Source organism: Protomyctophum parallelum (assembly GCF_964188405.1).
Source record: "Protomyctophum parallelum genome assembly, chromosome: 16".
NCBI classification, from domain to species: Eukaryota; Metazoa; Chordata; class Actinopteri; order Myctophiformes; family Myctophidae; genus Protomyctophum; species Protomyctophum parallelum.
In genome coordinates, this window is record NC_139711.1 from 9160550 (window position 1) to 9186476 (window position 25927).

Sequence of the window (25927 nt, forward strand, 5' to 3'; positions counted from 1 at the left end):
TAAAAACACTATTATTTCATTTAGAGTGTAAGGGTCGCTCACCTGTTATGTGCCATGTTCACTTAGTGAGCATGAGGACCTGAGTTCGATTCTGACATGTTTTGAATAAATGTACACGAATAAAGATAAATCTTGTGGCACCTCCACTAGTGTCTAGTCTTTTTTTTTTCGCAGGTAGAAATGTATACAGTGTAGCAGGTGTTTTCATTCTACTACAAAAATACTTCAATGATGGCTGGCAATTCCCTTACATCTCACCTTTAAAACATTTTAATGAAAATCAATGACGGGAACATGAGTATTCTGGGACTTAGTAGAAATAATAATACATATCAGTCATAGTTATATCTGGTTGTCAGCTCCAAACCAGTGTATAAAACCATGTACACCCTACCCTATACTTGACTGAGATAGGCTTCCCCAGGTGGCCTCATATTTCGCTTTTTACACCAAGTCAAGTAAAATCGAGGAGCGAGATGGTTTAGGGGCGACCGTACCTGATACCATGTTTGAAACTATAGACGCATTACAATCATTCATCACAGTGGTAGTTTCCCTCAGGAATTGATGCCAATTGTATGGTGGGCTGGAGGTGGTACATTGCACATCCAACCTTGCTAGTTATCATGAAGTAACTTCAATGATAACTAGCAAGGTTGGATGTTGTGCTTAAGGACAACATTAGATTTTTTCAACCAAGGTTCATGTTTTAGGTTATTAGAGAAAGTAAAAGATGAGTTAATTATTTTTGCTGCTTCCTTTCGTTTTAGGGATTTTAGCTGTTTTTGACAGGGGGGCATTCAAGCATGGGGCTAAATTTTTATTTATAGCGCTTTATTTTATTATTTACTAAGTCCTACTAGACCCCAAGAAATTACATCTGACCACAAAAGTATATGCATACATATATATATATACATATATATTAAATATATAGTCAAAGTAAATATACTTTTAAAAACACACATGACAGCACTCATCAAATAACTAAAGAGAAAGAAAAGGATTCCACCTAATCCTTTTCCTTGTCTTTATTATGGGCCAACTTGTGAAAGCTCCATGCTTTTATTGTGAAGGGTCTCAGTTCTCACAGCCTGCTTATTTCCACGTGTTACCTTCAGGCTACCTTCACATTCAGTAGGTCCTGTGATCTTTTGTGGCCAGATGTATTTCTTGGGGTTTATTAGGACTATAGTAAATAATAAAAGATCTCCATAATATTTTGTAAAGAAATACATATTTAGCCCCATGCTCGAATGCCCCCGCCCCCCTGTCAAAAACAGCTAAAATCCCTAAAACGAAAGGAAGCAGCAAATGGAGAAAAAACAACAACACTCATCTTTTACTTTCTCTAATAACAACCTAAAACATGAACCATGGTTGAAAAAAACTAAAGTTGTTTAAGTTTCGTTTGAATAGGTATTAACAGTAGGCCTATGCAGAATTTGAAACGAAATTTAAGCACAACTCAATACAATACAAAAATGTACTGTGGACTACACCATAAAGCATAACACCCGTTTACAATAGGGTCCACCATTTTCAATTAATCACTTTCCCTTTTGGTTGTATTGGGAATGACGATTGACGAACAGCCTAGCCCTATAGCACTGAAAACCCATTTAAACATTCATTATAGCAGCACATTTTGTTGAGTCTAATAATCCTGTATTTTCTATTTAATATTTTACTGCCAAAAGGAGGTGGGAACTATAGTGATACTTTCCGGGAAGGAACATCGTTCAGAGAAGAACCCAGCTGTCACCTCATCGTCGATTGGATATACTGTAGTCTGTCTGTCGGACTTTACTTGGAAATATTTTATGTAAAGTAGCTGTTTATTAATAAGCGGTTTATTGTGTTCCCCGAGGTGGGATTTCACTTTTCTTATACATCTATTCAATATGATTATATTGCCATTTGATCATTTGAATTCCGTACAGTAGATAGTAGTAACCATGTGCGCGTAACTGGTTAAATAAACAAGGCTGACTTTATGGTTTCGTGTGTGGGTTGGGGGCAACGGGGGGTCGCTCAGCCCCGCCTCCCGCCGTGCAAAGACGCACATACGCCCACCAAAGACAGAATCACTCGCACTCGGTGGAATACAACAACAGTTGAAAGAAAGAACACCTAATATCTGGTATGACTTATGAGTGACTTTCACTTGTATTGACTTTATTTAGTTGTTTTTTTGCCAATCATATGCAGTCAGTACTAGTCCTTTACAAATGTGTTATGTAACCATTTTATTTTCGTTAAATATAAGTATATAACATTCTAAGAAAAATAGCTATCTCAATCTGGGTTTTATTTTTGACGTAGTGACCGGAAGTCATTGAGTTGTTGACGTTGGTTTACTTTATACTTCTAGTGACTAGTCTGGTCTGTAGGGGTTGTCGTTGTCGGCATGAAGGCAGCTAGGGAAGACGAGAGATGGCTAATTATGGACTTAAGTTAACTACCGTGTTTATTTGTTAATCTATTTTTTATTGTTGGTAAATACGTTTTAACGATTTGTCAGTGTTTATGATGTCCGTTATGTTTATTTTTTATTCCAGCTTTAAAAGGAAGCTTTGGTGGGCTAATGTTAGCCTGTTAGCTTAACCTGACTACTACTGCAACGTAACCAGCAGAACTTCAAAACTATCTACGGTGAGAGTTATGGATAATTTGTATTAATTTTCAATCAATAACGTTTGTTTGTGGATTGATAACGTTATGTAACGCAACTGTATCTGGTATAGTTTGAACTGCCCTACTGTAACATTGCGTGAATGAATGTGAAGAACTGTGTCAGGTATGTGCCATGAAAGTCATAACTAATTTATATTATTTAATCAATGTTCATTGTTATGCTCAAATTGTAGATACATGAATTACAATATCTGAAATTGTAGACATCTAACCTTCCGTGCGGGTTAAAAAATAATACATGGTTAAAATAACATGTGTAGAAAAAAACTAAAGGATCGAGTTCAAAGCATGATAAAACCATAAAGTAAGTGTTATAACAAGTATGTATATGAAAATAATTCCTTTCTGTGGGGTTTTAAGTACTTTGCTTCAGTTTCGATAAAACGTTGATGTCATTCTCGTTACAAAATGAACAAAGGCGACACGCTTACAAAATCAGGGCTATAATTACGTTTCTAGAGTTTGAAAGGCACACATTAAAGTCCTTAAATGTGTATGCATATATTATATATCAATATGATAAATACTGCCTCCATTCCTTGACTTTTAAGTGACGATTCGATTTATTACATTTATCTTATTTCTGGAATGATCTCTGAAGTTCTTCATAGCCTACTGTGAATTTGTCACGGCAGTGTTGTCAATTTTATTGACAACACTGCAGTAAAATACTAGTGCTTAAACATTTATTAAGCCACAGTGGGCGATTATACAATCCTTGTCCATCGTTATGAATATAACAATCACATAGATATTACTGAAACTCTAAGAGACTGATGCTAATCTGTGATGTCTTTGAAACCTTGTTGAACTTGACTGCATTTTAAAATTTTACATTATTAGGAGTAAGTGCTATTAATATTGAATTACAAACAACTGAATCAGTGTGGTTACGGTATGACTGTGTTACTTTACTTGTATGGCCCTGCTGTTGTGTCAGGCTGCTTGCACTATGAATTGACACTCATGTTTACCATTACCTCGTTTCTATTTTCCCCCAATGTTGTGATTGTTTAAACAAATTGGTGTCTCAAGGCTTACAGAGAAGAGTTCGTTATTTTCTGTCTGTCTTCTTTTTTATGTATATGCCTGCCTGTTATTTGCACATTTTACTTGGCACTGCTGCTAATGAAAGATACAGAATATTTTAGACCTGCTTAATACGTGCATGTTTTGAACTTTTGATCCTACCATTATTTCACTGCTTGTACTAATGTTTACATAAAGTGATTGGGTAAAACACTTCTTCATTCTTGTCCTGTTTTTCCTCTTTGCCCATTTAGCTAGTCATGATGACACAGAGTGTGAAGCTGTGCTCTGTGGTGTTGGATGTGGAGGGAATGACTTGTGGCTCCTGTGTCCAATCCATAGAGCAGTCTGTCAGAGGTTTGCCTGGAGTCATACATATAAAGGTGATTGGCAATACTCTCCCCACTATTGTTTGTCTAAGATGTACTAATGAAAACCTCACTTACAGATGAACCTCAGTTAGAGATTTAAATCATGAAAGGCACCAACCAGCACATCGGGGATCCCCCCCCCCCCCGCCCAGAAAAAACTATTGCAAGTAGAACAGATGCTTTTTTTTAAAGCATAGAACTTATATTTGTGTTTGGTTTAATATCTTTAAATGTGGCTTAATTTGGGACAGCTGAATAATTGTAAATTATTTGCTTCCCCACGCATCACTAGCATCAATTGTTGTATTGTTTGTATAGATAATGTGTGTGGGTGGGCTTGTGAGCTAGAAGTACAGTTTGTGCATCTGAGTGATGCAATGTTTACAATTTAGACCCAGGGATCGACATTAAAAAATTGCCCGCTGGCTTGGAAGCACTATTTAAACACTCTGGGCACACACATTGTACTTGCCCTGTTGCCCACTCTGGCCAGTTTTTCAGGAAATGCTGACTTGGGCCTGGGCCGGCCTGACGGTCCAGGCACCTAGGCTGGTAATCCAGTATTCCGCTAGGCTGGTAAAGTTCGAGTCCCGATCCCGACGAACTTTGCTGAATGTCTTCCCCCGCCCATCTTTCTCCCCGTTTCCTGTCAACCTACTGTGATCTATCAATAAAGGCAAAAATCCCCCCCCACCCAAGTCAAAGTCAGGAAATGTTGACTTGGACTTGTGACTCTTACGAAAGTAAGAGTCACAAGTAGCTTATGTCACCAGTTCCTGAAAGAGTATGACCTTTTATAACATCTAGTAAGATTTCAAATCAACTGCTACAAAATAGGATGTGAAATTCCAGTGTCAGTGTGTCCTCAATGTTGTTTTAAAGTAAACGCGAGAATATTTTAACCACATTATTAACACCGTCCTCAGCTCTATAGCTTATAGACTATAGGGCTTATGGGGTTATGTTCTCAGAAGGTTGTTTTCAATCTTATTTGGTTCTGGAAAAGTCCTTCCTTTTCTTTTCTGGGGACAGTCAGGTTTAATTTGTCTCAGACTCATCCCCTCTGGGGAAGGCTGGTCTAATTGATGGTACACAGTCATCCATGTAGCTGCCTGAGAGAGATCCCAGATGGAAATAAATGCGACCTGGCCTTTCCATCATGGTGTGTTTCACCCCCAGGCAGGGGTCAAATGAGAAGATAACGCAATAGTGTGATCCTGGCAGAGCTCTGCCCTTTGCAGATCTCTGCTCCAGCAGATCAATAGGCAGCCTGCATGCACAAGCAAACATTGTTAGGGTTCCTTAAAATAGTCATTGCCCTTATGTGCATTGTTATTGTATGTGATGTGACTTGGAAGGAGAGAATTGATTTCTGTTTGGACAGTTTTCCTTTTCTCTACCATCCCTCCCTCCCACACACACACACACACACACACACACACACACACACAAACACGCTGTGGTTTGTAACTGATGGCTCAATCAGGTGACCCTCGTGAGTCTATCACATGTTCACATGTTTCCTGCTTTACTGGGAAGAATGAGTGTATAACTGTAGATGGAAGTGGAGCAGGATGTGACCTTTTGCAAGGCAGATGAACTCGGTCACCCCTTATTGTACAGACCCTCTGGTCTGGGGACAACGCTCCACACGTCCCAAACTCTTCTCCCTTCTGGCTCCAAAACTATGGAATGTAAATCCCAATGTTGTAGGCCAATAGTACTTGCCCTAGCCGTGACCTCCTACAGGCGTATGCAAAGACTCAACTTATGTAACTTAGATAGCATTTTATGAAGACTTATGGCACTATATATAGTATATAATATATCTGCATCGTTTCATTATATAGATATTCCACTGTTGCGTTCTTTGCTTACGTATGATTCATACGTAACTACTTTGATGTATTGCCATGCTTTATGTTCTTGCTTAATGTAAATCTCTCTGGATTAAGAGTGTCTGCTAAATGCCTTAATTGTAAATTGTTAACGGCACAGCTTTATGTGTGCATATCACACTGGTAGCTGATAAGCTGCCCGATGTTTCCTTTTGTCTGATAACTTGGGGGGGGGGGGGGGGGGGGGAAGAAAGAGAGTATGTTTTGCACTCTGTCCGTGTGTCCGTCCGTCTGTGTACAGCTAATCTCCGGCTTTCAAAGTTGTCAGGATTCGCCCAAACCCTGAACGCAGCATGCAATTTACGTGAAATCTTTCAGACTTTCCTACTAGGTTGAGGAATATATCCCACACTTTTCACATTGGCCTGTTATAGCGCCATCAACAGGTGGATTTTTGCAAAACAAATCTTTGGAACAAAATGCCTCAAATCATCCAATTGCCATCCAAGGCGTAAGAAGAAATGGCACCCTTTTCACATTGGCCTATTCTAGCGCCACCAGGAGGCCACAACCTGACCTGCCCTGGTGGAGACCTGTGCCCCGAGGGGCTCTTTATCTAGTTTGATGGTGTATAGCGGTGTGTTGCAGAGAACTTACTTGACCCTTTTGTGGCATCCACAGTGACAACAATCTGTATGGTTCTAGCAAAAATGATTATCTTGGTACATGGTAGTAAAAATACTTTTGTTTTGTCGTTACTTGTTATGTCGCAGGTGTCTTTAGAGTTGAAGAATGCAACCGTCATATTTGACCTCAGCTTACAGAGCCCAGAGTCCCTGTCGGAGGCCATCGATGACATGGGCTTTGAATGCAGCCTATCGGAGTCCACCTCGGCCACGCCAGTCGCCACAGACACCCGGTCGCTTCCCACAGCAGGCCTAACCGCCGAAGGCCAACAGGAAGCCGTGAGCAGGCTGTGCCAGGTCCAGGGAGTCCTTGGCGTCGGTGAGAACCAGGACCCGAGGGGGCTCAGTGTCACATTTGTCCCCTCCTTGACATCTGAACTGCAGCTGGGAGAGGTGGTTGCCGGTGTGGGGAAGACTTCGGACGTCCCTATGGACGGCGTTGCCTCCCAGAAAGCCCAAACGTCAGCCTCGTCTCCCAGCACAGCAGCAGGAGGAGGAGGGTCAGCGCTGTTGAAGCTGCGCATCGAGGGAATGACCTGCCACTCCTGCACCACTACCATTGAGGGGAGGATCGGAAAGCTGAAAGGAGTTCAGAAGATCAAAGGTGTGGTCGTCTGTTTCATAAGATTGTGGATTAAAGTTCTCAGTCGCCACAGATTTCAGTAATTGGATTTCAAACTAGCAATACGAATTAGAATACATGTCAGAAGCATCTTCCATGAACCCTAATGGTATTGGATAATACCTGTACAAAAATAATAATACCAGAACATAATTGTTTCCAAAACAATTTGTTTAGAGCACTGGTGTGCCCCTTTCACACGGTTGCATGAATCACAGATTGGGACTTGGCCTGAAAACCTTTCGTAGGATTTTTAAGCGGCACAGGATCCATTTAAGCGGCACATTGATAAATTAACGAGTCCTTCCCTGAGGTACTAGTAATGCATTTGGAGGCATGAACATGTCTTCCTACAATACTATACATGTGTCTTCATTCTGCATGTCACCGTGACCACAGCATTGCCTGTGGGATTTGATTGTGACTCATGAAATCCTTTAATCTCTCTCAGCCCTACGAGGAGTGACATGTTCTTTATATGGCTATTTGACTAGGGCTATTGAGTGTAGCACCACTACCATTGCACAGGTACTGGTTGTCCTAGATTTTGATTGCATGTACTTGTGTGAGGGGCCAAACATTTATTTTTGTGCATTGTCATTATTGCAAATAGCCAAAATGCATTCATAATATTAGGCCTGCATTCCTTTCAGTTTCATTTTAGGTTGAGAGCCACACACACTCACACAATCAAGACCGAAGCATTTGCAGCTGGCTGGTGTTGTTAATTACCTGGCTTGCGCTGCACAGCTCTTCATTATAGCGCTGGTTAACACTATACACAGCCTACTAAATACTAATTCTACACCCTGTGGATTTTACTTTGCAAGTGTGGACAGATGATGGACAATGTGAGTTGGCTTCATGTCTTGTCTTGAGTTGAAACTGTAAAGCTGGATGTGTGAGGGAACTTGGAAAGGGGGGGCTGTGGGGGGGGAATGTCACTACACAGAGAGAAGGTGCTGCCACACTATCAAAAGAGCACGTTCTCGCCACGTTCGGCTGCGCACAGCTTCAAAACCGGGTTTTTAGACAGCTGGTGGATGGAAAAGAAGCTCCACTTCCGCGGACGACTTGGGCGACGGCCAGATTCCCGGAAGCGCTCTCACCCGCGTCAATCGTCTGCGGAAGTGGAGCTTAATTCCCATCCACCAGCTGTCTAAAAACCAGCTGTGCACACGCCGCACAGCTTCTTCTGTCCGCGGCGCAAAACCGTTTTGCGCTTAGGTGTGGAAAGGGCTACTGAGAGAGAGACTGAGCTGCTGCTGAGTGCTGCTGCTCCCCTGTCTCGAGTCACGCAGCTCTATACTAAAACAGTGTTTTACCGGATTTTGACGTTTGTGTTAAATAACACTATAAACCGTCCGCCATTACCCTTTTCATGTCACGCACGCCCTGGAGGTCGTCCACGCGCCACAGTTTGGGATGTAACTGATTAACTGACACACAAATTTATATGCTGTGTTTTATGGCAGCGCAATCCCAATATCAGTACATCCTATCTCTGCGCAGTGACAGGGAAACAGAAAGTGCATTATACAAAATTCCACTAGAAAATCCCAGTATATAGTAGCTAGTTGTAGTTGGCATAACGATGCAATGTGTAGTGAGCTTTTAGAACTACATTTCTTTAGGTGCAGTAAATTGATAGTATCGTCACAACATTGAAGTACAGTATTTGGTCAAAACTATTGTGATATTAATTGTGTCTGCATCGCGCCCCCAGCTCAACTGTAAACTTCTTATGGTTGTACTAGTCATGTATAATAATTCATCTTCATCTTTCCTGTGTACACAGTTGCTTTAGAGTCTCAGGAAGCCACCGTGGTCTACCTGCCTTACCTCACCACCACCCAGACCATCGTCGACCAGATCGCCGTCGCCGGCTTTAAGGCCACCGTCAAGTCCAAGTCCCGCCCCTTGCAGCTGTCCCCCTCCGAGCTGGAACGATTGGTCAGCAGCTCTCAGCGGTCGCCGGTTGTCTCTTCCACGAGCGAGACGTCGGAAGAAGAGACGGAGATGTTCACAGACTCGGCCGTTTCGACACTCAGGGTGACGGGCATGCACTGCCGCTCCTGTGTGGTCAACATCCAGGTAGAGCTGTTTGTGATCGTCGTTACAATGCGTCACGCATTACCTATTTCCGCTGCTAAAATGTGACCAAATTTGACTGAGAGACTGCCATTGGATTGAATTTTTAGTTTCTTCATGTCATATGAAATTATAGCTTCAAATTGATATATTGGTTGTTCAGTTTGACCCACCAGTTTTGGAGATATGGCTTATATAGAGTAATGTCTTGCAGAAAACAGCGAGTTGAGAAAAGTGGTTTGAAAGGTTCACTTCTGTGGTCTCTAAATGTTTAAGCATTTATTTCATATTTACATGTCGATTTCAGCTCTGACACTTACTTCAGACATGCTCTAGTATGTGAAGAGACTGCCCGTGCTATTAATGATGCTGGAAATGTGCGCGATGGCAGTCTCTCAGTCAAATCTGGTCACAAATGATGAAAGCAAAAACTTAAAATAATTAAAAATTCATCATGAACTATTTTTATAATCCTATTAAATCAATTCCTTTGATTAACTGTTGCACCCCTAAACGCAGGACAACGTGTCGACGCTGCCCGGCGTCTCCTCCGTGGTCGTCTCTCTGGAGAAGGAAACGGCGTCCATCTGCCACGATCCCCAGAAGATCACCGTGCCTCAGCTCCAGCAGGCCATCGACGCCCTCCCACCGGGGACCTTCAAGAGCCTGCCCTGGGAGTCCCGGGCTCCCAATGTCCCCGCCGAGTCCACCACGTCGTCGCCCTCCTCCCCACTCCTGTCTCCCCAGGCTCCTCAGAGCCCACCACCCCTGGTGGCCGTACTGGCCCCCAAGGTCCAACTCACAGCCCCCCAGCCCTGCTTCAACCAGCCCCTGGTGGCCGTAGCTCACGTCCACATCGAGGGAATGACCTGCGGCTCGTGCGTCCAGTCCATCGAGGGCGTGATCTCTCAGAGGAGCGGGGTGAGGTCGGCCCAGGTGTCTCTGGCCGATCACAAAGGGACGTTTGAGTACGACCCTCTGCTCACCACCCCGGAGGAGTTGAGAGAAGCCATAGAGGACATGGGCTTTGATGCCTTCTTGCCTGGTGAGGAAATGGAAAGCTTAACCCATTCTGACCTGAGATCAGATTCTAAAAATGTCTTCTACATCCTGACAGTTTTCCATTCTGACCTGAGATCAAATGTCTTCTACGTCAGTCGTTCTTCGATTTTTCAAAAATAGCAAACCTACAAGCTCGTAACGCGCCACTCGGTGGCGCGCTATGAGCTTGTAGATCTGCTATTTTTCAATAGCTAAAGCACGACATCATGCTAACACCAAAATGGGTTAATTTATCAACCTGTAGAGCCCGACCGGTGCCAGATCAAAAAGTGCAAACCTTTTCAAATCAATTTGAAAAACGTAGAATTGGTTAAAGTTTCTATTTGAAAATATTGAATTAATAATCACTCAATTAAATAGGAATAAACATAAATACACAAACACTTAATTCTATTTAATTGTATCATTTAAGTCATACTCAAAATATCCCAAATCATTGATCTACACAACAAATTGTGAGCTTGTGCATCTTTTTTGTGCATCTTTTTTTTATTTCATCTTAGCAACTCGGCTGGAGTGGAGGAACCGGTCCCACTTTAATTACCCCCATGTGTCAGCCTGCCATTAACCCATTTTGGGCGGGAACCCCTTTTGGTGTTAGCATTATGTTATGCTTTAGCTATTGAAAAATAGCAGATCTACAAGCTCATAGCGCGCCACCGAGTGGCGTGCTACGAACTTGTAGGTCTGCTATTTTTGAAAAATCGAAGAACGACTGACATAGAAACATAGCTTTTTCAGAAAACTGTCAGTATTTAGAAGACATAACCACTTAAACCACAGCGCTGCGACGTGCTTTTAAGAGGTCCAAGAGGCATTTTAATATCAGGTGTGACTGTAACCCATCTGAATAATCTGGAACACAGTCTGGATAGAGAAAGTGTACAGTATGTTGATGCCAGCAGAGTGTAAACGAGACTGTTGAAACGTCCATGACATTTAGTTTCTCATAGTGGGGCTGGCCTCCAAACAATGAAAGAAGTACAAAAACAGAAGCTCCTGCATTAAACCATTTATTATATCTATGAAGCAGTGCAATGTGTCCCTATTGGGCATGTCAAACCCATTCTGGGAGGGAACCTCTTTTGGTGGTTTACCCCCTCAGGCCGGGAACCCATTTTGGGAGTATGTACAGTATTCCATTTTTTTTTATGCTGTTCTATAAATATTTGAAGTTTTTTCAGAAAACTTAGGTCAGACTTTAGAAGTCCTTTTCTAGAATCGGCCTCAGGCCTAAATTTATTATTTATTATTATGAGGTAGTAGATCTGATCAGCTTTTTTCACTATTTGGCATATGAAGAACTATAAATTGGGGCTTAAGTGGTTACAAAAGCACTAAAACAGCTTGTCGATATACAAACTACTAGATTTGTTGACCTATCTTTTTTGTGTTCTTTGCTGGTGCTGGCTGCACAGCTTAACAATAGCTTTAATAAATGGTTTTGTTGCTGAATTTGTCATGCTTCCATTTTTTGGTTTTTTTCTCACAATGCAACTGTTGAGCATGGTTGAGTGGAGTTGATTCTAACTCCCAGGATGTTTTCGCCCCGTGTACAGAGACCAACTCCCTGCTGCCTGCACCAAAAAGTAGCTTAGTGCCATCGAGTCCTTCGCCACCTGCGAAGGAACCAGAGCTGGACAGCGACCCGGAGAAAAGCCCTGCCAGCAGCCATCTGAAATGCTTCATTCAGATAGGAGGCATGACCTGCGCCTCCTGTGTCGCCAACATCGAACGCAACCTAAAAAATGAAGCCGGTGGGTGAACCATTTTTTTTTACTTTGTATTATTAACCCATTTAGGCCTGACGTCGAAATAAAAAAATGTCTTCTAAAGTTTCTGAAATATCTCATGTTTCTGTATCAGTCAGTGGTGCTCAATATTTCATGTCAAAGACCCCCAAAATTATATGTATTTGGCCACCGACCCCCATCTGAAAATATGTTGTTCCAGGAACCCCTCGGATGCAAATATTTGATTTAAAAACGAAAGAATATATATTCAAAGATTTGTGCCACATTTTCAAAAATAGCAGACCTACAAGCTCGTAGCGCTATGAGCTTGTAGATCTGCTATTTTTCAAAAGCTAAATTATAACCAAATGGGGTTCCCGCCCAAATTGGGTTAAACCCATTGTAAAGTACTTAGTGCAGTACCCATTATTATTGTCCTTGGTTGCCATAAATTGGCATAAAATCAGGAGTCGACATTATAAATGGATCGCTGGCCCAGAGGACATTTCGAAACTGTCCGGCCCAGAAGAACACACCTGGCACTTGCCTCTGTATGGTCATCTGATTTTAACAACATTCCCTGCGTTACTGGTGTTTTACTGTCACTTGGGTGAGGGAAGTTGGACAGAGAGAGGAGGTGAGTGTGGGAGAAGACATTTCTGTTGACCGTATCAAACGCACCGGTTATCACCTTAACAACCACGTTTAGTTACAACTAAAAGCCTGGGAACTGTTGTGACTTACGTGTGGTCACTGAATAAACGGTAAAACTTACAGCTGGAATGGACCTGAATTCATTGCGTGCACGTCATACAAGCGTCTTAAAGAGACATGAGAGTAAAGCTCTCATGTTTAGCTCCTTGCGGCGGCCTTTAAACCACCACAACACATAGCGTAATAAGAGCCCGATGCCATTTGGATCAAAGAGCAGTCTACTGGCAGTTTTCGGCTTGCTACCATGATATATATTCGTTCACGTGTCCACTCCGGCCGGCACACACAGATGTGGTTTTCATTTCATCCTTTCCAATCCTGAAATGTTTTAAAAACCACTGGTAACCATCCAAATGCTGTTTACAAAGAAAATAAAGTGACCCGAAGATTTAAGGGAGAGTGACCGGCAGTACAAGTGGACAAAAGAAAGTTTAAACCACAATGTAAACCGCTGGCTTGAATATGATGCTGCAAAATATTATGGGTTTTGTCAGATCTGTAGATCATTGACGATGACAACATATGCAGACATGTAAGTTAAATGGATAAACGATCACGTGTACTCCTTAGGGTAATGTCACAGCAGTCTATGATAAAGACTTGTCATGTCAGCAATGACTTGCCATCATGAAGAACGGTGAAGATTTACACAAACGTGAAACGTCACTGTGACATGTGCCATAAACGCAACATGCTGGGCTATCGGTACAGAGCCAACACCTAACATTATCTCCATTATCTCGAGTCCTGACAGTGACGGACAAGAAGAAAGTGCATTATAAAAAATACCACTAGATAATTCCGATCAGAATTATTTGTATTAGTAATCGAATAATGAGCACTTGCTGTCTTTACAGCAACTGTCTTGTACATTAGCTAGTTATGGTAGTTACAGATAGTACATTTTCTTATTTACACATGATATGAAATCGGCCCAGATTTCTTTCTATATTACGGGAGTAAATTCTTGATGAATGTTCAGGGTGTCTCTTGAGACACAGACAGACGGATACATTTATTTGTGACTATAGGTCGCATTTACTATGAAAACCTGCATCTCCCGTCCGTTAGTTGACCATTATATGGTCACTCCTTGTGACATCATGCCTCCATATATGGCCACGCCTTGTGACATCACGCCTCCATATATGGTCACGCCTCGTGACTTGTCACGTCACCATATATGGCCATCTCCATATATGAAGATCACAACTCTGACCTCATCTAATCAAACAAATCATTTTGCAACAGTGGATACACAGGTTGTTTGGCCTCATAACCCCTGGATAGCCATGCATACTAGATCTGCATATATGGAGCCGGCTAGCAACTCTACATCTGACACTGACACCAGATTAATAGTTTAACTCATGCTTCTTAAAGGACAACTTTAGTTTTTTTCAACCAAGGTTTATGTTTTAGGTTGTTATTAGAGAAAGTAAAAGATGAGAAAAATGTTCTGCTGCTTTATTTCATTCGAGCATGGGGCTAAATATTTAAGTATTTTTTCACCAAATTTTATGGTGATTTATTTTTGTATTATTTACTATAGTCCTAATAAACCCCAGGAAATTACATCTGGTTACAGAAGTCCACAGGATCTACTGAATGTGAAGGTAGCCTACTGGGGGAAGGCTTATACTGTGTATAGGCTCAATATGCCAGTTTGTCACATTCAATAGACCCTGTGATCTTTTGTGGCCAGATGTAATTTCTTGGGGTTTATTAGGACTATAGTAAATAATAAATAAAAAAATCGTCCCTTTTGTAATTTCTACATATTTCTACATATTTAGCCCCATGCTCGAATGCCCTGTCAGAAACTGCTAAAATCCCAAAAACGAAAGAAAGCAGCAAATGAAAGAAAATTAACACTCACCTTTTACCTTCTCTAATAACAAATATGGAGCTGACCTGTTCTGACATTCCATTTGTTGATCTGACCTCATCAAACCCTGTACACTCAAGACACGCTCCATATATGGCCAGTACAGATTACGCCCTCAGGGCGTCTTACTGGTATATCCTATATTAACTAATTCATTGCGGCTAGCTGTTAGCATAAATCCCAGTCCCAGGTTCCCACGTTCACAGACACAAAAGTCTGAGTTTGCCACACACACTCCCTACACACACTCATCATTGGAACACGCACACCGTTTACTTTTCGTCCGAAGCTTTTACATGGCGGGAGCGTCGCGGTACAAAGGCACAAATTCAATCCGAAATTTGGATGGCAGAAGATCCACCAAGGACAGCTCTCCTGGAGTCCGACTTATGGACATTTGAAAATCCTCCTTTCAACTGCTTTACACGGTGATTTATATTTTCAATCCCATAGCTGGAGTGGTGGGGCATTGCCATAGGAACCGGACCAATGTTAAAAGCTGCGGTGGGACTCAACCATTAGGGTCCGTATCTATACGGACCTGGGCTATGACGTCTCCTAGCGCCGGGATCCGTATATATATATATATGGACATGGGAAAGAAATAATAAAAAATTGCGATGTGGATGTCACAATCGGGAGGATGCCACGTTTGTGTGTGCATGATCTCTTTTCTGGGTATCTCATAATCGCAACCATTCCCTGAAAATAGATCTACAAACACGTTGCAACAAGGCACGTTGTGAGCTTATACATTTTTGAAGAAGAGATTTGGTGTAGAGGGGGAAAAAAAAGGAGGGAGCTAAGTACGGACTCCTGGGGGACTCCGGTCAACAACGTATATGGGGTTTAAGTGGTTAAATGCCTCACAGCATGCAAAGACAATACATTTTGGCTTCATAACCTTAAATTGGTCCTGTTGTGCAGGTGTGTACTCTGTACTTGTGGCGCTGATGGCCAGTAAAGCGGAGGTGCGTTACAACCCAGATGTCGTCGACCCGCTGAAGGTTGCAGAGTATGTGAGAGAGCTCGGCTTCACCGCGTCTGTCATGGAGAACTACGAGGGCTCTGATGGAAGTCTGGAGCTAGTGGTGAGTGAACGGCATTGATGACCACAGTTACACAGCAGCTATTTTTCTCTCACGTCAAACTCTGCATGTGCCGATTCTGGGTTTATTTTTTAATCTTTAGACAATGGCAGCACACTTTGACCATGATAATTTAGCTTTGCTGTTTGGCAATCGAATCGTATATCACCGATTTTGAAGGGAAGGTGCTTGCGATGCATTGTGAGCTTGTAGATCGGCCGTTATCAGCGAAGGTATTTAGTGTAGAGAAAAGAAGAGAGGGTCTAGCACAGTAGATCAACTAAGTATATCAAGAATGATGACATCATCCCGATAAATCCGATAACATTAGTAATAGCTCCGATAATATATTGTATATTTATTCTTTATTTTATATATTTTCATATGTTTGCAGTTCTGCTAAATTATTTCTTTTAGATGCTGACAAAGCACCCAGCTTATGTCAAAGCTTTGTTAAATGTACCGTTACTCACTAGTATGTCTTTTTTTAGTATCGGTCTTGAGAAGCAGGAAGTTATCGGTTTAAAAAAATCACACCGAGTGGTGCAACTCCTCTCTCTCTCTCTCTCTCTCTCTCTCTCCCCTACCCCCCCCCCCCCCCCCCCCCCTCCTCTCCTCCCCTCTCTCGCTCTTTCTCTCTCTCTCTCATTAGCAGGCAACAGTGCAGCACTAATACTATCTCTCTCTCTCTGTTTCTGGCAACAGCGCCATTACTGGTACTCATTATACTGGCTCATTAACGGGTGAAGACATAGGTGAACACGGACATTGCTGTTCCTTGGAGTGGTTGCACCACTCAAAAATCTATATTGTGCATCCCTACATGAAACACGTTGAGAGTTGCACCTGGGGTGTGGCTGTGGCTCAGTAAACAGATTATATATTTTTAAAACGGATCTGGAGGTTCACCTGAACAAACAGGGAAACATGGGAGACAGAGACAGTTCATTGTTTCTTTCTTGTCCTCGTAGTATCTGAAGAAGGACGTCACTCACAGTTTAACCCATTTTGACCTGAGATCAGATTCTATCAATTTTCTGAAAAAGCTATGTTTCTATGTCAGTCAAAAATAGCAGACCTACAAGCTTGTAGATCTGCTATTTTTCAATAGATAAAGCATAACATAATGCTAACACCAAAAGGGCTTCCCCCCCAAAAATGGAATAACTAACCTGTTAGGCAGATTCGCCACCTTGTGGCGAAACGTGGGATAGGTCTTGTTCCTAAAATATAAATTCCCTGTTAATTTCAACTTAAGACACAACAGGGAAGAAACATAAATAAAACAAATGTGACTATGCATTTGTGTATTCATATGTTCCCTGACAATGCATGCATGCATGCTGTCACTGCTGTGTGCAATTGAAGTGACTGACAAGTGTTGAAGTCTGTCGCTCACTGAGTGATGTATGGTGTTATCTTTCCGGTAATATCCAAATATGTTGAACTCTGGACATGAAAGCATTGTTTATTTATTGTGCACACGTGTATTAAAAGATATTTTTTTTTGCGGCTTACGCCTTTTATTGATTTTTTAAGGGACAGACAGTAGGCTGACAGGAAACGGGAGAGAGATGGGGGGATGACATGCAGTAAAGGCCGTGTCGGGTCCGGGAGTCGAACCCGCGGCACACTGCGACTGGATTACCAGTCCGGTGCCCAGACCGTTACGCTACGGCCTGGGCCTGCACACGTGTATTGTATATCAGACAATAGTTGATCCCACAGTCAAAGTCCCGATTTAGTTATCCTCACACAGTGACTATAGCCAAGCGAGAGTGAAGTGTGCCCACGCGCGGGCGCCATGCCCGTGCAACCAAAAGATAGTTCTGAGTAGGGCAACGCAATGTCCAGGAACAGCCCTGCCCACTCCAAGGGCGCACCAGCAAGCCTGCTGTCGGCTCACGAGGCAGAGGAGGCACGTTTGTCATTCTGTTGACTGAGACGAGCTTTATACATTTGTAATTTACTTAGTTTGCCTCCCTTCTACTTCATTCAGGTCCGGGGAATGACGTGCGCATCTTGTGTTCACAAAATCGAGTCCAACCTCATGAAACAGAAGGGAATTATCTATGCCTCCGTTGCCCTGGCAACTAACAAAGCCCACATCAAGTACGATCCCGAGGTGACGGGCCCAAGAGATGTCATCAAACTGATAGAGGTATTCCTTTATCCCTACTTCATATCTGGCTCATATTTATACTGTATCCATATTATATATGAGATTAAATATCGTCCGGGTTTTTGCATAATTATGATATGGCAAAATTGTGACATTTTTTTTTATTGTTGCAACCACTTCACAATTTTTTTTAATATAAAAATAAATCATGTATTTTGTCACAATATGCTATTATTGTCACAATATCGATATTGATGTATTTGGTCTGAATTTATGTCCATATGACCCAGCCCTACTATATTTATGATGACACATTTCAGTGTGTAATGACAGATGAGATGACAGTGTGTGACTGTTGACAGAATCTGGGCTTTGAAGCATCTCTGGTGAAGAGGGACCGCACTGGGAGTCACCTGGACCACAGCACAGAGATACAACAGTAAGAACCATTCCCTTTTCGTTGCAATACGGGACACAATTTGTTCCGTATTTTCATAAACGTCCCCTGCACATGTATGTCACACACACACACACACACACACACACACACACACACACACACACACACATCAGCACTGAGGTTATATCGCGAACTGTTGGGCCAATTGGTGTCAACTGTAAAGCAGTGGTTTCCAAACCTTCCAGGGATGGGATGCAATGGAGAGCGCTCATTGAAGCCTTATGTCCCATAGGGGACGAAGAGGAGTAGGTACTAGGTCCCCAAACCTTTTAGCTCGAGACCCAGGAAATGATTGTGTCCCCCCCAGGACCCAAACTAGTGAAAATGGCAGATCTACAAACTCACAACATGTCGCAATGCAACACGTTGTGTGAGCTTGTCGTTTGGCACATATGAAGTTCTTTTGAAAACATTTTTGAAATACTTATCTCTGAAAATGTTTGACTTAATAGGATTGTATTTATTGAATGTAGGAAATGGAGGAGAAAAAAAAGGATATTTACTCAGTCACGACCCATAACAATGTATCTGCCCTGACGCAGTGTTTTGGAAACACTGGTCTAGCCCATGTTGGTACGGGAACCCCTTTTGGTGTATTATGGTGTGCATTATGTTGTGCTTTAGCTATTGAAAAATAGCAGATCTACAAGCTCATAGTGCGCCACCGAATGGTGCGCTACGAGCTTGTAGGTCTGCTATTTTTGAAAAATCTACTGACATAGAAACATGGCTTTTTCAGAAAACTGTCATGATGTAGAAGACATTTTTTAGAATCTGATCTCAGGTCAGAATGGGGCTAGAGTAATGTCCTAAAGCACAACGGTCTCTCTCTCTCTCTCTCTGTCCCCCCCAGGTGGAAGAACTCGTTCCTGGTCAGTTTCGTGTTCTGCGTCCCGGTGATGGGGATGATGATGTACATGATGATCGTGGACCACCAGATCAGCAAGTCCCACCACCACAACGCCACCAAGGAGGACCACGATATCTACCACTCCACCATGTTCCTGGAGAGACAGCTGCTCGACGGGCTGTCCATCATGAACCTGCTCTCCTTCCTGTTCTGTGTGCCCGTGCAGGTACGACACACACACACACACACACACACACACACACACCTGTTTGTAATTGACTTTGATTAGGGAGTAATGTTTTGCACCTGTGCCTCTCGGTGACTCTCTGCACCTCAGCCAATGGGGGACAGGGGCTGTAAAAGTCAATTAGACATGAAAGAGGGTTAGAATTGATAGCTGAGGCCTATAGGGGAAGGATTTTTTGAGAAACACATGTCACACACATAATTGCGAACGCAGTGAGCCACTTACTATGACAGCAAGGGCTGAATGTCTGTGTGTGTGTGTGTGTGTGTGTGTGTCCCGCTGTTACACCACCCGCCCGCCACCAGAGGGCGCAGCTGTAGCACACACACACACACACAGGGCGCAGCTGTAGCACACACACACACACACACACACACACACACACACAACCACACACACACGAGCTGCGTTCGCTTCCCGCGTTTGCGCGTCTTACTTGTATATACAGTACAGTAGAGGGCCCCCACACGTTAACTCTGTCATTTCTCAACCATTTCGGACACGGGGTGGCTCGCTACAAGCTCATAGCTTGTACGAGCTTGTGGTTCTGCTATTTTTGAAAAATCATGAAAATATTCATTTCAGAAAAGTGGAGGATTTAGAAAAAAATAATTGAGGACTGGCCAAAATGGGTTAAGGCCCTGACACACTGAAAGTATCATTGGCATGAGCGTCGATATTGTTAAATATTGCGGCCAAATATATTTAATTTAGGGAACCACTGTGCTGAACATACTAAATAGTGTGTGTGCGTCATCCCCTCCCTCCCCTCTCTCCGCAGGTGATCGGAGGCCGTTACTTTTACATCCAAGCATATAAAGCACTCAAACATCGGTCCGCCAACATGGACGTGCTCATTGTTCTGGCCACGTCCATCGCCTTCACGTACTCCGTGGTCATCCTCCTGGTGGCCATGGTGGAGAAGGCCAAGATCAACCCCATCACCTTCTTCGACACCCCGCCCATGCTGTTCGTCTTCATCGCCCTGGGACGCTGGCTGGAACAGATAGCAAAGGTATGCTTATTGCACAACAACGGTCGTTCATGTTGTCATGAACTTTATACAGCAAAAATCTGAATTCAATGTGTGTCCTAATCAAATGAACTGATTAGTCTTATTAACCAATTTTGTGTGTGTGTGTGTGTGTGTGTGTGTGTGACCTTGTGAGGGCAATTATGTTATAAAAGCCTTATGCTTGTGTGATATTTAATGTCTAAATGTTGTAATGATTGAATTGTAGAATTTGAGCATTCAAGATGTAAGTGTGGTCCCTCATCCCACTGAATGAACATTAAAAACTGTATTTAATGTTCAAATGTTACAGAAGTCTGTGATACATAAATCGTCTAACAGAAGACCTAATTGGCTGTGATTCATAAAGAGTGTTACAGAAGACCTCATTGGCTGTGATTCATAAACGATGCGTGTCTCATTCAGAGCAAGACGTCAGAAGCTCTGTCCAAGCTGATGTCACTGCAGGCCACCGAAGCCACCGTGGTCACTCTCAACAGTGACCGCTCTGTTCTCAGGTACATTGCACCGTGTTCTCTTAACCCATTCTGACCTGAGATCAGATTCATACGAGGTTTCCACCGGACACACACTGGTCTGATGAACCCATTCTGACCTGAGATCAGATTCTAAAAATGTCAGTCGCTCTTCGATTTTTCAAAAATAGCAGACCTACAAGCTCGTATCGAGCCACTCGGTGGCGCGATATGAGCTTGTAGATCTGCTATTTTTCAATAGATAAAGCATAACATGATGCTAACACCAAAATGGGTGCCCGGTCAGAATGGGTTAAAGTACCTCTCATATTTCATGTTGAAATGACGATTAGAATAATCTCAAAGTCAATCTCAGATACAGTACATTGAAGGACTGGTAGAGCATAAATAAACCCCCCTGTTAGAAATACTTTAATTTACTTTTCATTGTATGTATGAATGAATGAATCTTTATTTTCGTGTCTTGTTGTTAAGACCCATCCCTTACGAGATTTATAAGACACCAACAACATAAATAAACAATATCACGTTCACACAGAAGCTGCACCAAGTATTTGGTCAAAACAAAAACGGAACAGAAATAAGCAAAAACATAAAAAATAAAATACATCACATATAAGTTTTCTTTGTCCGTATTTAGTTTTCTCTATATTCTGCTAATGCAAATATCTTCTGTTCGAAAATCCATCTCAGTCGCTCTGCATCACTTAACCACATCAGATCTATATTTTTGACAACCGTTAAATAACTTTTGACGTAGCTCATGATACAACGGGCAATAGAAAATAAATACTAGTATTGTACATGCCTCGGAGCGGTGTAGAAACGATATAACGGAAAGATATTTTGCGACCGCGTCTGAATTCCGTAGTGATAAATGTATGCTCTGTGACGATGCGTGTTGTTTCAGTGAGGAGCAGGTGGACGTAGAGCTGGTCCAGAGGGGCGACGTGGTGAAGGTGGTTCCTGGAGGAAAGTTCCCAGTCGACGGACGCGTCATCGAGGGTCATTCCATGGCCGACGAGTCTCTCATCACAGGTTGGGATCAGACCCGTGTTCATTTTATACTGTATCTAAAATATCCCGTAAACTAACCCATTTAGGCCTGACCTCGAAATTTAAAAAGTTTCTTCTAAATCCTCCAGTTTTCTGAAATAAAATTATTTTCAATTATTTTTTTCAAAAATGGCAGACGTACAAGCTCATAGCGCGCCACTCGGTGACGCGCTATGAGCTTGTAGGTCTGCTATTTTTCAATAGCTAAATTATAACATAATGTTTAAAACACCAAAAGGGGTTCTCGCCCAAAATGGGCTAAACAAACATCTTTCTTCATTCATACATACATGCTTCAACAGTCAAGCTAGCCTGTAAGATAACTGCTTTCAACAAATACTTATTAGGCAATTCCACTTATTAGCTACTGGTTGCACATGTGACTTTCATGTAATCATTTCCCAAACCTGTTGTTTTGGGGGAGCGTTGCTTTCACTTCATTCAACCGTCTTGTGTGTTGGCAAGTGAGAACGCTCCACGCTCCTGTCGCGTTGTAACGATGTGTGACCTCACTGACCTGTGCTGCTATAGGTGAGGCCATGCCGGTGACGAAGAAGCCGGGAAGTACGGTGATCGCCGGCTCCATCAACCAGAACGGCGCTCTGTTGATCAGCGCCACTCACGTCGGCATGGATACCACGCTGTCGCAGATCGTCAAGCTGGTGGAGGAGGCTCAGACGTCGAAGGCAAGTCGTCGTGAGTTTTCTTTAGGAGATAACTGACGCTCGTGCTTCTGCTTAAGGTCGTTCTACACCGGGGCATGATGTATAAATGATGTCGAGGCCGCCTGGCAGAAACGTATATCCATATTTCAACTTTTTATGTTTTTTTTGTAAATATCCTATATTCATCATACTTTTGTGTCGCACAAAAGTAGCAACGTGGCAGATTTACAAGGCTCACAAAAATAGACATCACTGTTGCCATCATTGAATGAAGTGTGTTCACATTGGCGTTCTACTGTTTAGGCTCCCATCCAGCAGTATGCAGATCACACCATTATTATTCTACCGTTTAAGGCAGAGCTACACCGAGCGTGCATGCATGCAAAGTCAGATCATTATTATGTATTGTACTATTTAGGCTCCTATCCAGCAGTATGCAGATAAGATCAGCGGTTACTTCGTCCCCTTCATCGTGGTGGTCTCTCTTCTCACCCTGCTGTCTTGGATCCTCATCGGCTTCGTGGACTTTCCTCTCGTCGAGAAGTACTTCCCTGTGAGTCTGAGCTTCATTCCAGCTCCTCAAAGACGGGGAGCATTGTCTGTGCCGCACCCTCACCTCATGTGCCTTATGTACACAGGAGACGACAAAGAATACCTTGAAATCTCTGAGCATTTGATCAAAATAACCACTTGTGATCACTTACTATGAAGTATAAAAAAAGCCCGATGGCTGAATGTAATTTTAAATTTAAATATGCAGGACAGATTTTGTACCCTTTTTGTGTGATTCTTTTTGTTTTACATTGCCTGTATATTCCTTTCTGATGCCGAGAGTGACTGTCTCTGTCCTCCAGGGTTATGACAAGAGCATATCCAGGACGGAAGCAGTGATTCGTTTCGCCTTCCAGGCCGCCATCACCGTGTTATGCATCGCCTGCCCCTGTTCGCTTGGTCTGGCGACCCCCACGGCTGTCATGGTTGGGACCGGCGTCGGAGCCCAGAACGGCATTCTGATCAAGGGAGGAGAGCCACTGGAGATGGCCCATAAGGTGAACCAGAACCCTGTCATATATATATAGCCTTATTGAATTCAGAGATTCACAAGACGATGTCTAAACACACAGAACACACTATGTGTTTAGAAGAACACACACAGAATGCAGGACACGTTTTTTACGTGGTTCAAATCCCAGCGGTCCGATGCGGGACACAGATTTACGTTTAGCGCATTTTTATTTATTGATTACTTTCAATCACCTTTCTACCCACCCGGACAATAGATCAAGCAGCCCCGATCCATGCCACAACACTCCGGTCACGTGATCAAAAAAAGAAATTGCCTCTCCCCCTCCCCTCCTGAAAACAGGACGGGAGGGGCGGAGGGGTGTGGAACTGGAGGCGAGTTGGAACGATACAGACGATACACAGACGATACACAGATGATACACAGACACGTACATAGATGGATAAATAATGACAACGCGTCTTTGCATTGTTTCATCTGCCCGTCTCCCCGATGATGATGATGGCTAGCCGTCATCATCATCATCAAAAATAAACAAATAACAGTACTAACGTAGCCCCAATATGTTCCCTCAGTCCCTACGCTCATTCTGTAGCTGCACAAAAAAGCCAATTACCGATGGAAGGGTAGATGGGATCAATGTGTACCTCGTAAAAGTAGACATTCAGGGCTTTCATTCGGTGTATAGTATGTATATTTTTATATCTGCCTGTCAATGTCTGACATAAAATGGTCCATAACTCAGCTTTCTGTTCAAGAACAGCACGTTCCTAGTTCCTACAAAAGCAAGTGTTACATAAAGGTCAATATCTCCAGAATGGAAGATGGTAAAATCTTTTTTTTTTTAAATTGGGAGTGGACAAATTAAGCTTTTCTTTTGAGGTATGCAGTGTGATTCTCGCTATAAGGGTAGCTGCCCCCACCCTCGAAATGTTCAAAAGCACACTCAAAACCCACCTTTTCAAACTGGCTTTCCCTACATAATCCCCCCCCCCCACACACACACACCCCCCCTTCTTGTTTGTCCCTCTTTTGATTTTGATTTCTAGTTTTTAACCTTTTAAACCTTTTCAAATAGTTTTAATTGTTTTCTAATAAATCTGTCTGAACTTCTTTCTGTAAAGAGACTTTGGGTACCCAGAAAAGCGCTATATAAATCGTATATATTATTATTATTATTATTATAAGAGAACATTTGCTGTCGGCCTTGGAAAAGGGTGGTCCTCCAATGATATCCGCATTAGCACCAGAGGTCCCCCTATGCCTGAAATGGCTAGCAAGCTGTGTGTTAACAATCTCCAGACTCCCACCCTTCCTTGCACCAAGTTGAAACTTGAAACAATTAGAGAGTTAAAAATAACCAATCCAAAGTATTTTGGGGCCGTCCCACATATTGGGGCAGTGATATGATTGGTTTCCAAAACAGTGGCCGTACATTTCTCAGTGGCGTTTTCGCAACCATGTCCGATTGTCTGGCAACGCTGGACTGTGGCTATTTTTCTCTACAACATCACAGAGATTTGCGCTCCCAGGCTGTAGAGTGGTGCGCTCTGTCATCAAACGAGTAATGGCTCAAATGTGTTTTGTCAGTATTTAGATGTGGTTGTTTTATTATCTCCATGCAGGTCCAGACTGTGGTGTTCGATAAGACTGGGACCATTACATACGGCTCTCCCAAGGTCATTCAGATGAAGATCGTTGTGGAGGGGAACAAGATGCCACGCTCACGCCTCCTGGCCATAGTGGGGACCGCTGAGAACAACAGCGAACACCCCCTGGGGGCGGCCATCACCAAATACTGCAAACAGGTCGGTCTCAACACACGTCTCGCATTCTGTCTGTATCTCCATGTTTGCTTATGATTAAAAACATTTTGAACATTTCGAGACGGGCGTACAATGGACAAAAACAAGTATTGTGTATAAATCTGATTTCAGATCTTGGCGAGAACTGGAATATTACCCAGGTGTTGGCAAGATGTCTGATGCAAGCACCTTAACATTACTTTAAGTTCATAATATTGGCAGGTATTGGTGACATGATTTAAATGAATAATCAGTGAATTGATCAACTGAAAACTAATAATAAACAAATAAAAAAAGAGAATATATCCTAATCGGTTTAGTGAAATTCCTATTATGTGCTATTTACAGTACAACTGCTGGGTACAGAATG

At 42.6% G+C, this 25927-nt stretch overlaps 1 protein-coding gene across 2 annotated transcripts in view; it reads left to right on the forward strand.

Moving 5' to 3' along the window:
* Positions 1–2122: 2122 nt before the first annotated feature.
* The window catches only part of LOC310873878 (copper-transporting ATPase 1-like), a 29653-nt gene continuing 5848 nt past the window's right edge, over positions 2123–25927 (forward strand). The window contains exons 1-18 of one of the 2 annotated variants that reach the window (XM_083786434.1): positions 2123–2143; positions 2562–2655; positions 3981–4109; positions 6709–7225; positions 9042–9337; positions 9854–10379; positions 11956–12153; positions 15659–15822; positions 17819–17980; positions 18304–18380; positions 19255–19477; positions 20280–20513; positions 20937–21028; positions 21918–22045; positions 22595–22749; positions 23147–23281; positions 23583–23777; positions 25378–25560. In XM_083786434.1, coding sequence (XP_083642560.1) covers positions 3987–4109; positions 6709–7225; positions 9042–9337; positions 9854–10379; positions 11956–12153; positions 15659–15822; positions 17819–17980; positions 18304–18380; positions 19255–19477; positions 20280–20513; positions 20937–21028; positions 21918–22045; positions 22595–22749; positions 23147–23281; positions 23583–23777; positions 25378–25560 — 3408 coding nt within the window. In that variant the 5' untranslated portion in view covers positions 2123–2143; positions 2562–2655; positions 3981–3986. Of the gene's footprint in view, positions 2144–2404; positions 2457–2561; positions 2656–3980; positions 4110–6708; positions 7226–9041; positions 9338–9853; positions 10380–11955; positions 12154–15658; positions 15823–17818; positions 17981–18303; positions 18381–19254; positions 19478–20279; positions 20514–20936; positions 21029–21917; positions 22046–22594; positions 22750–23146; positions 23282–23582; positions 23778–25377; positions 25561–25927 lie in introns of those variants that run through there. The other variant, XM_083786433.1, reaches the window with a different exon arrangement.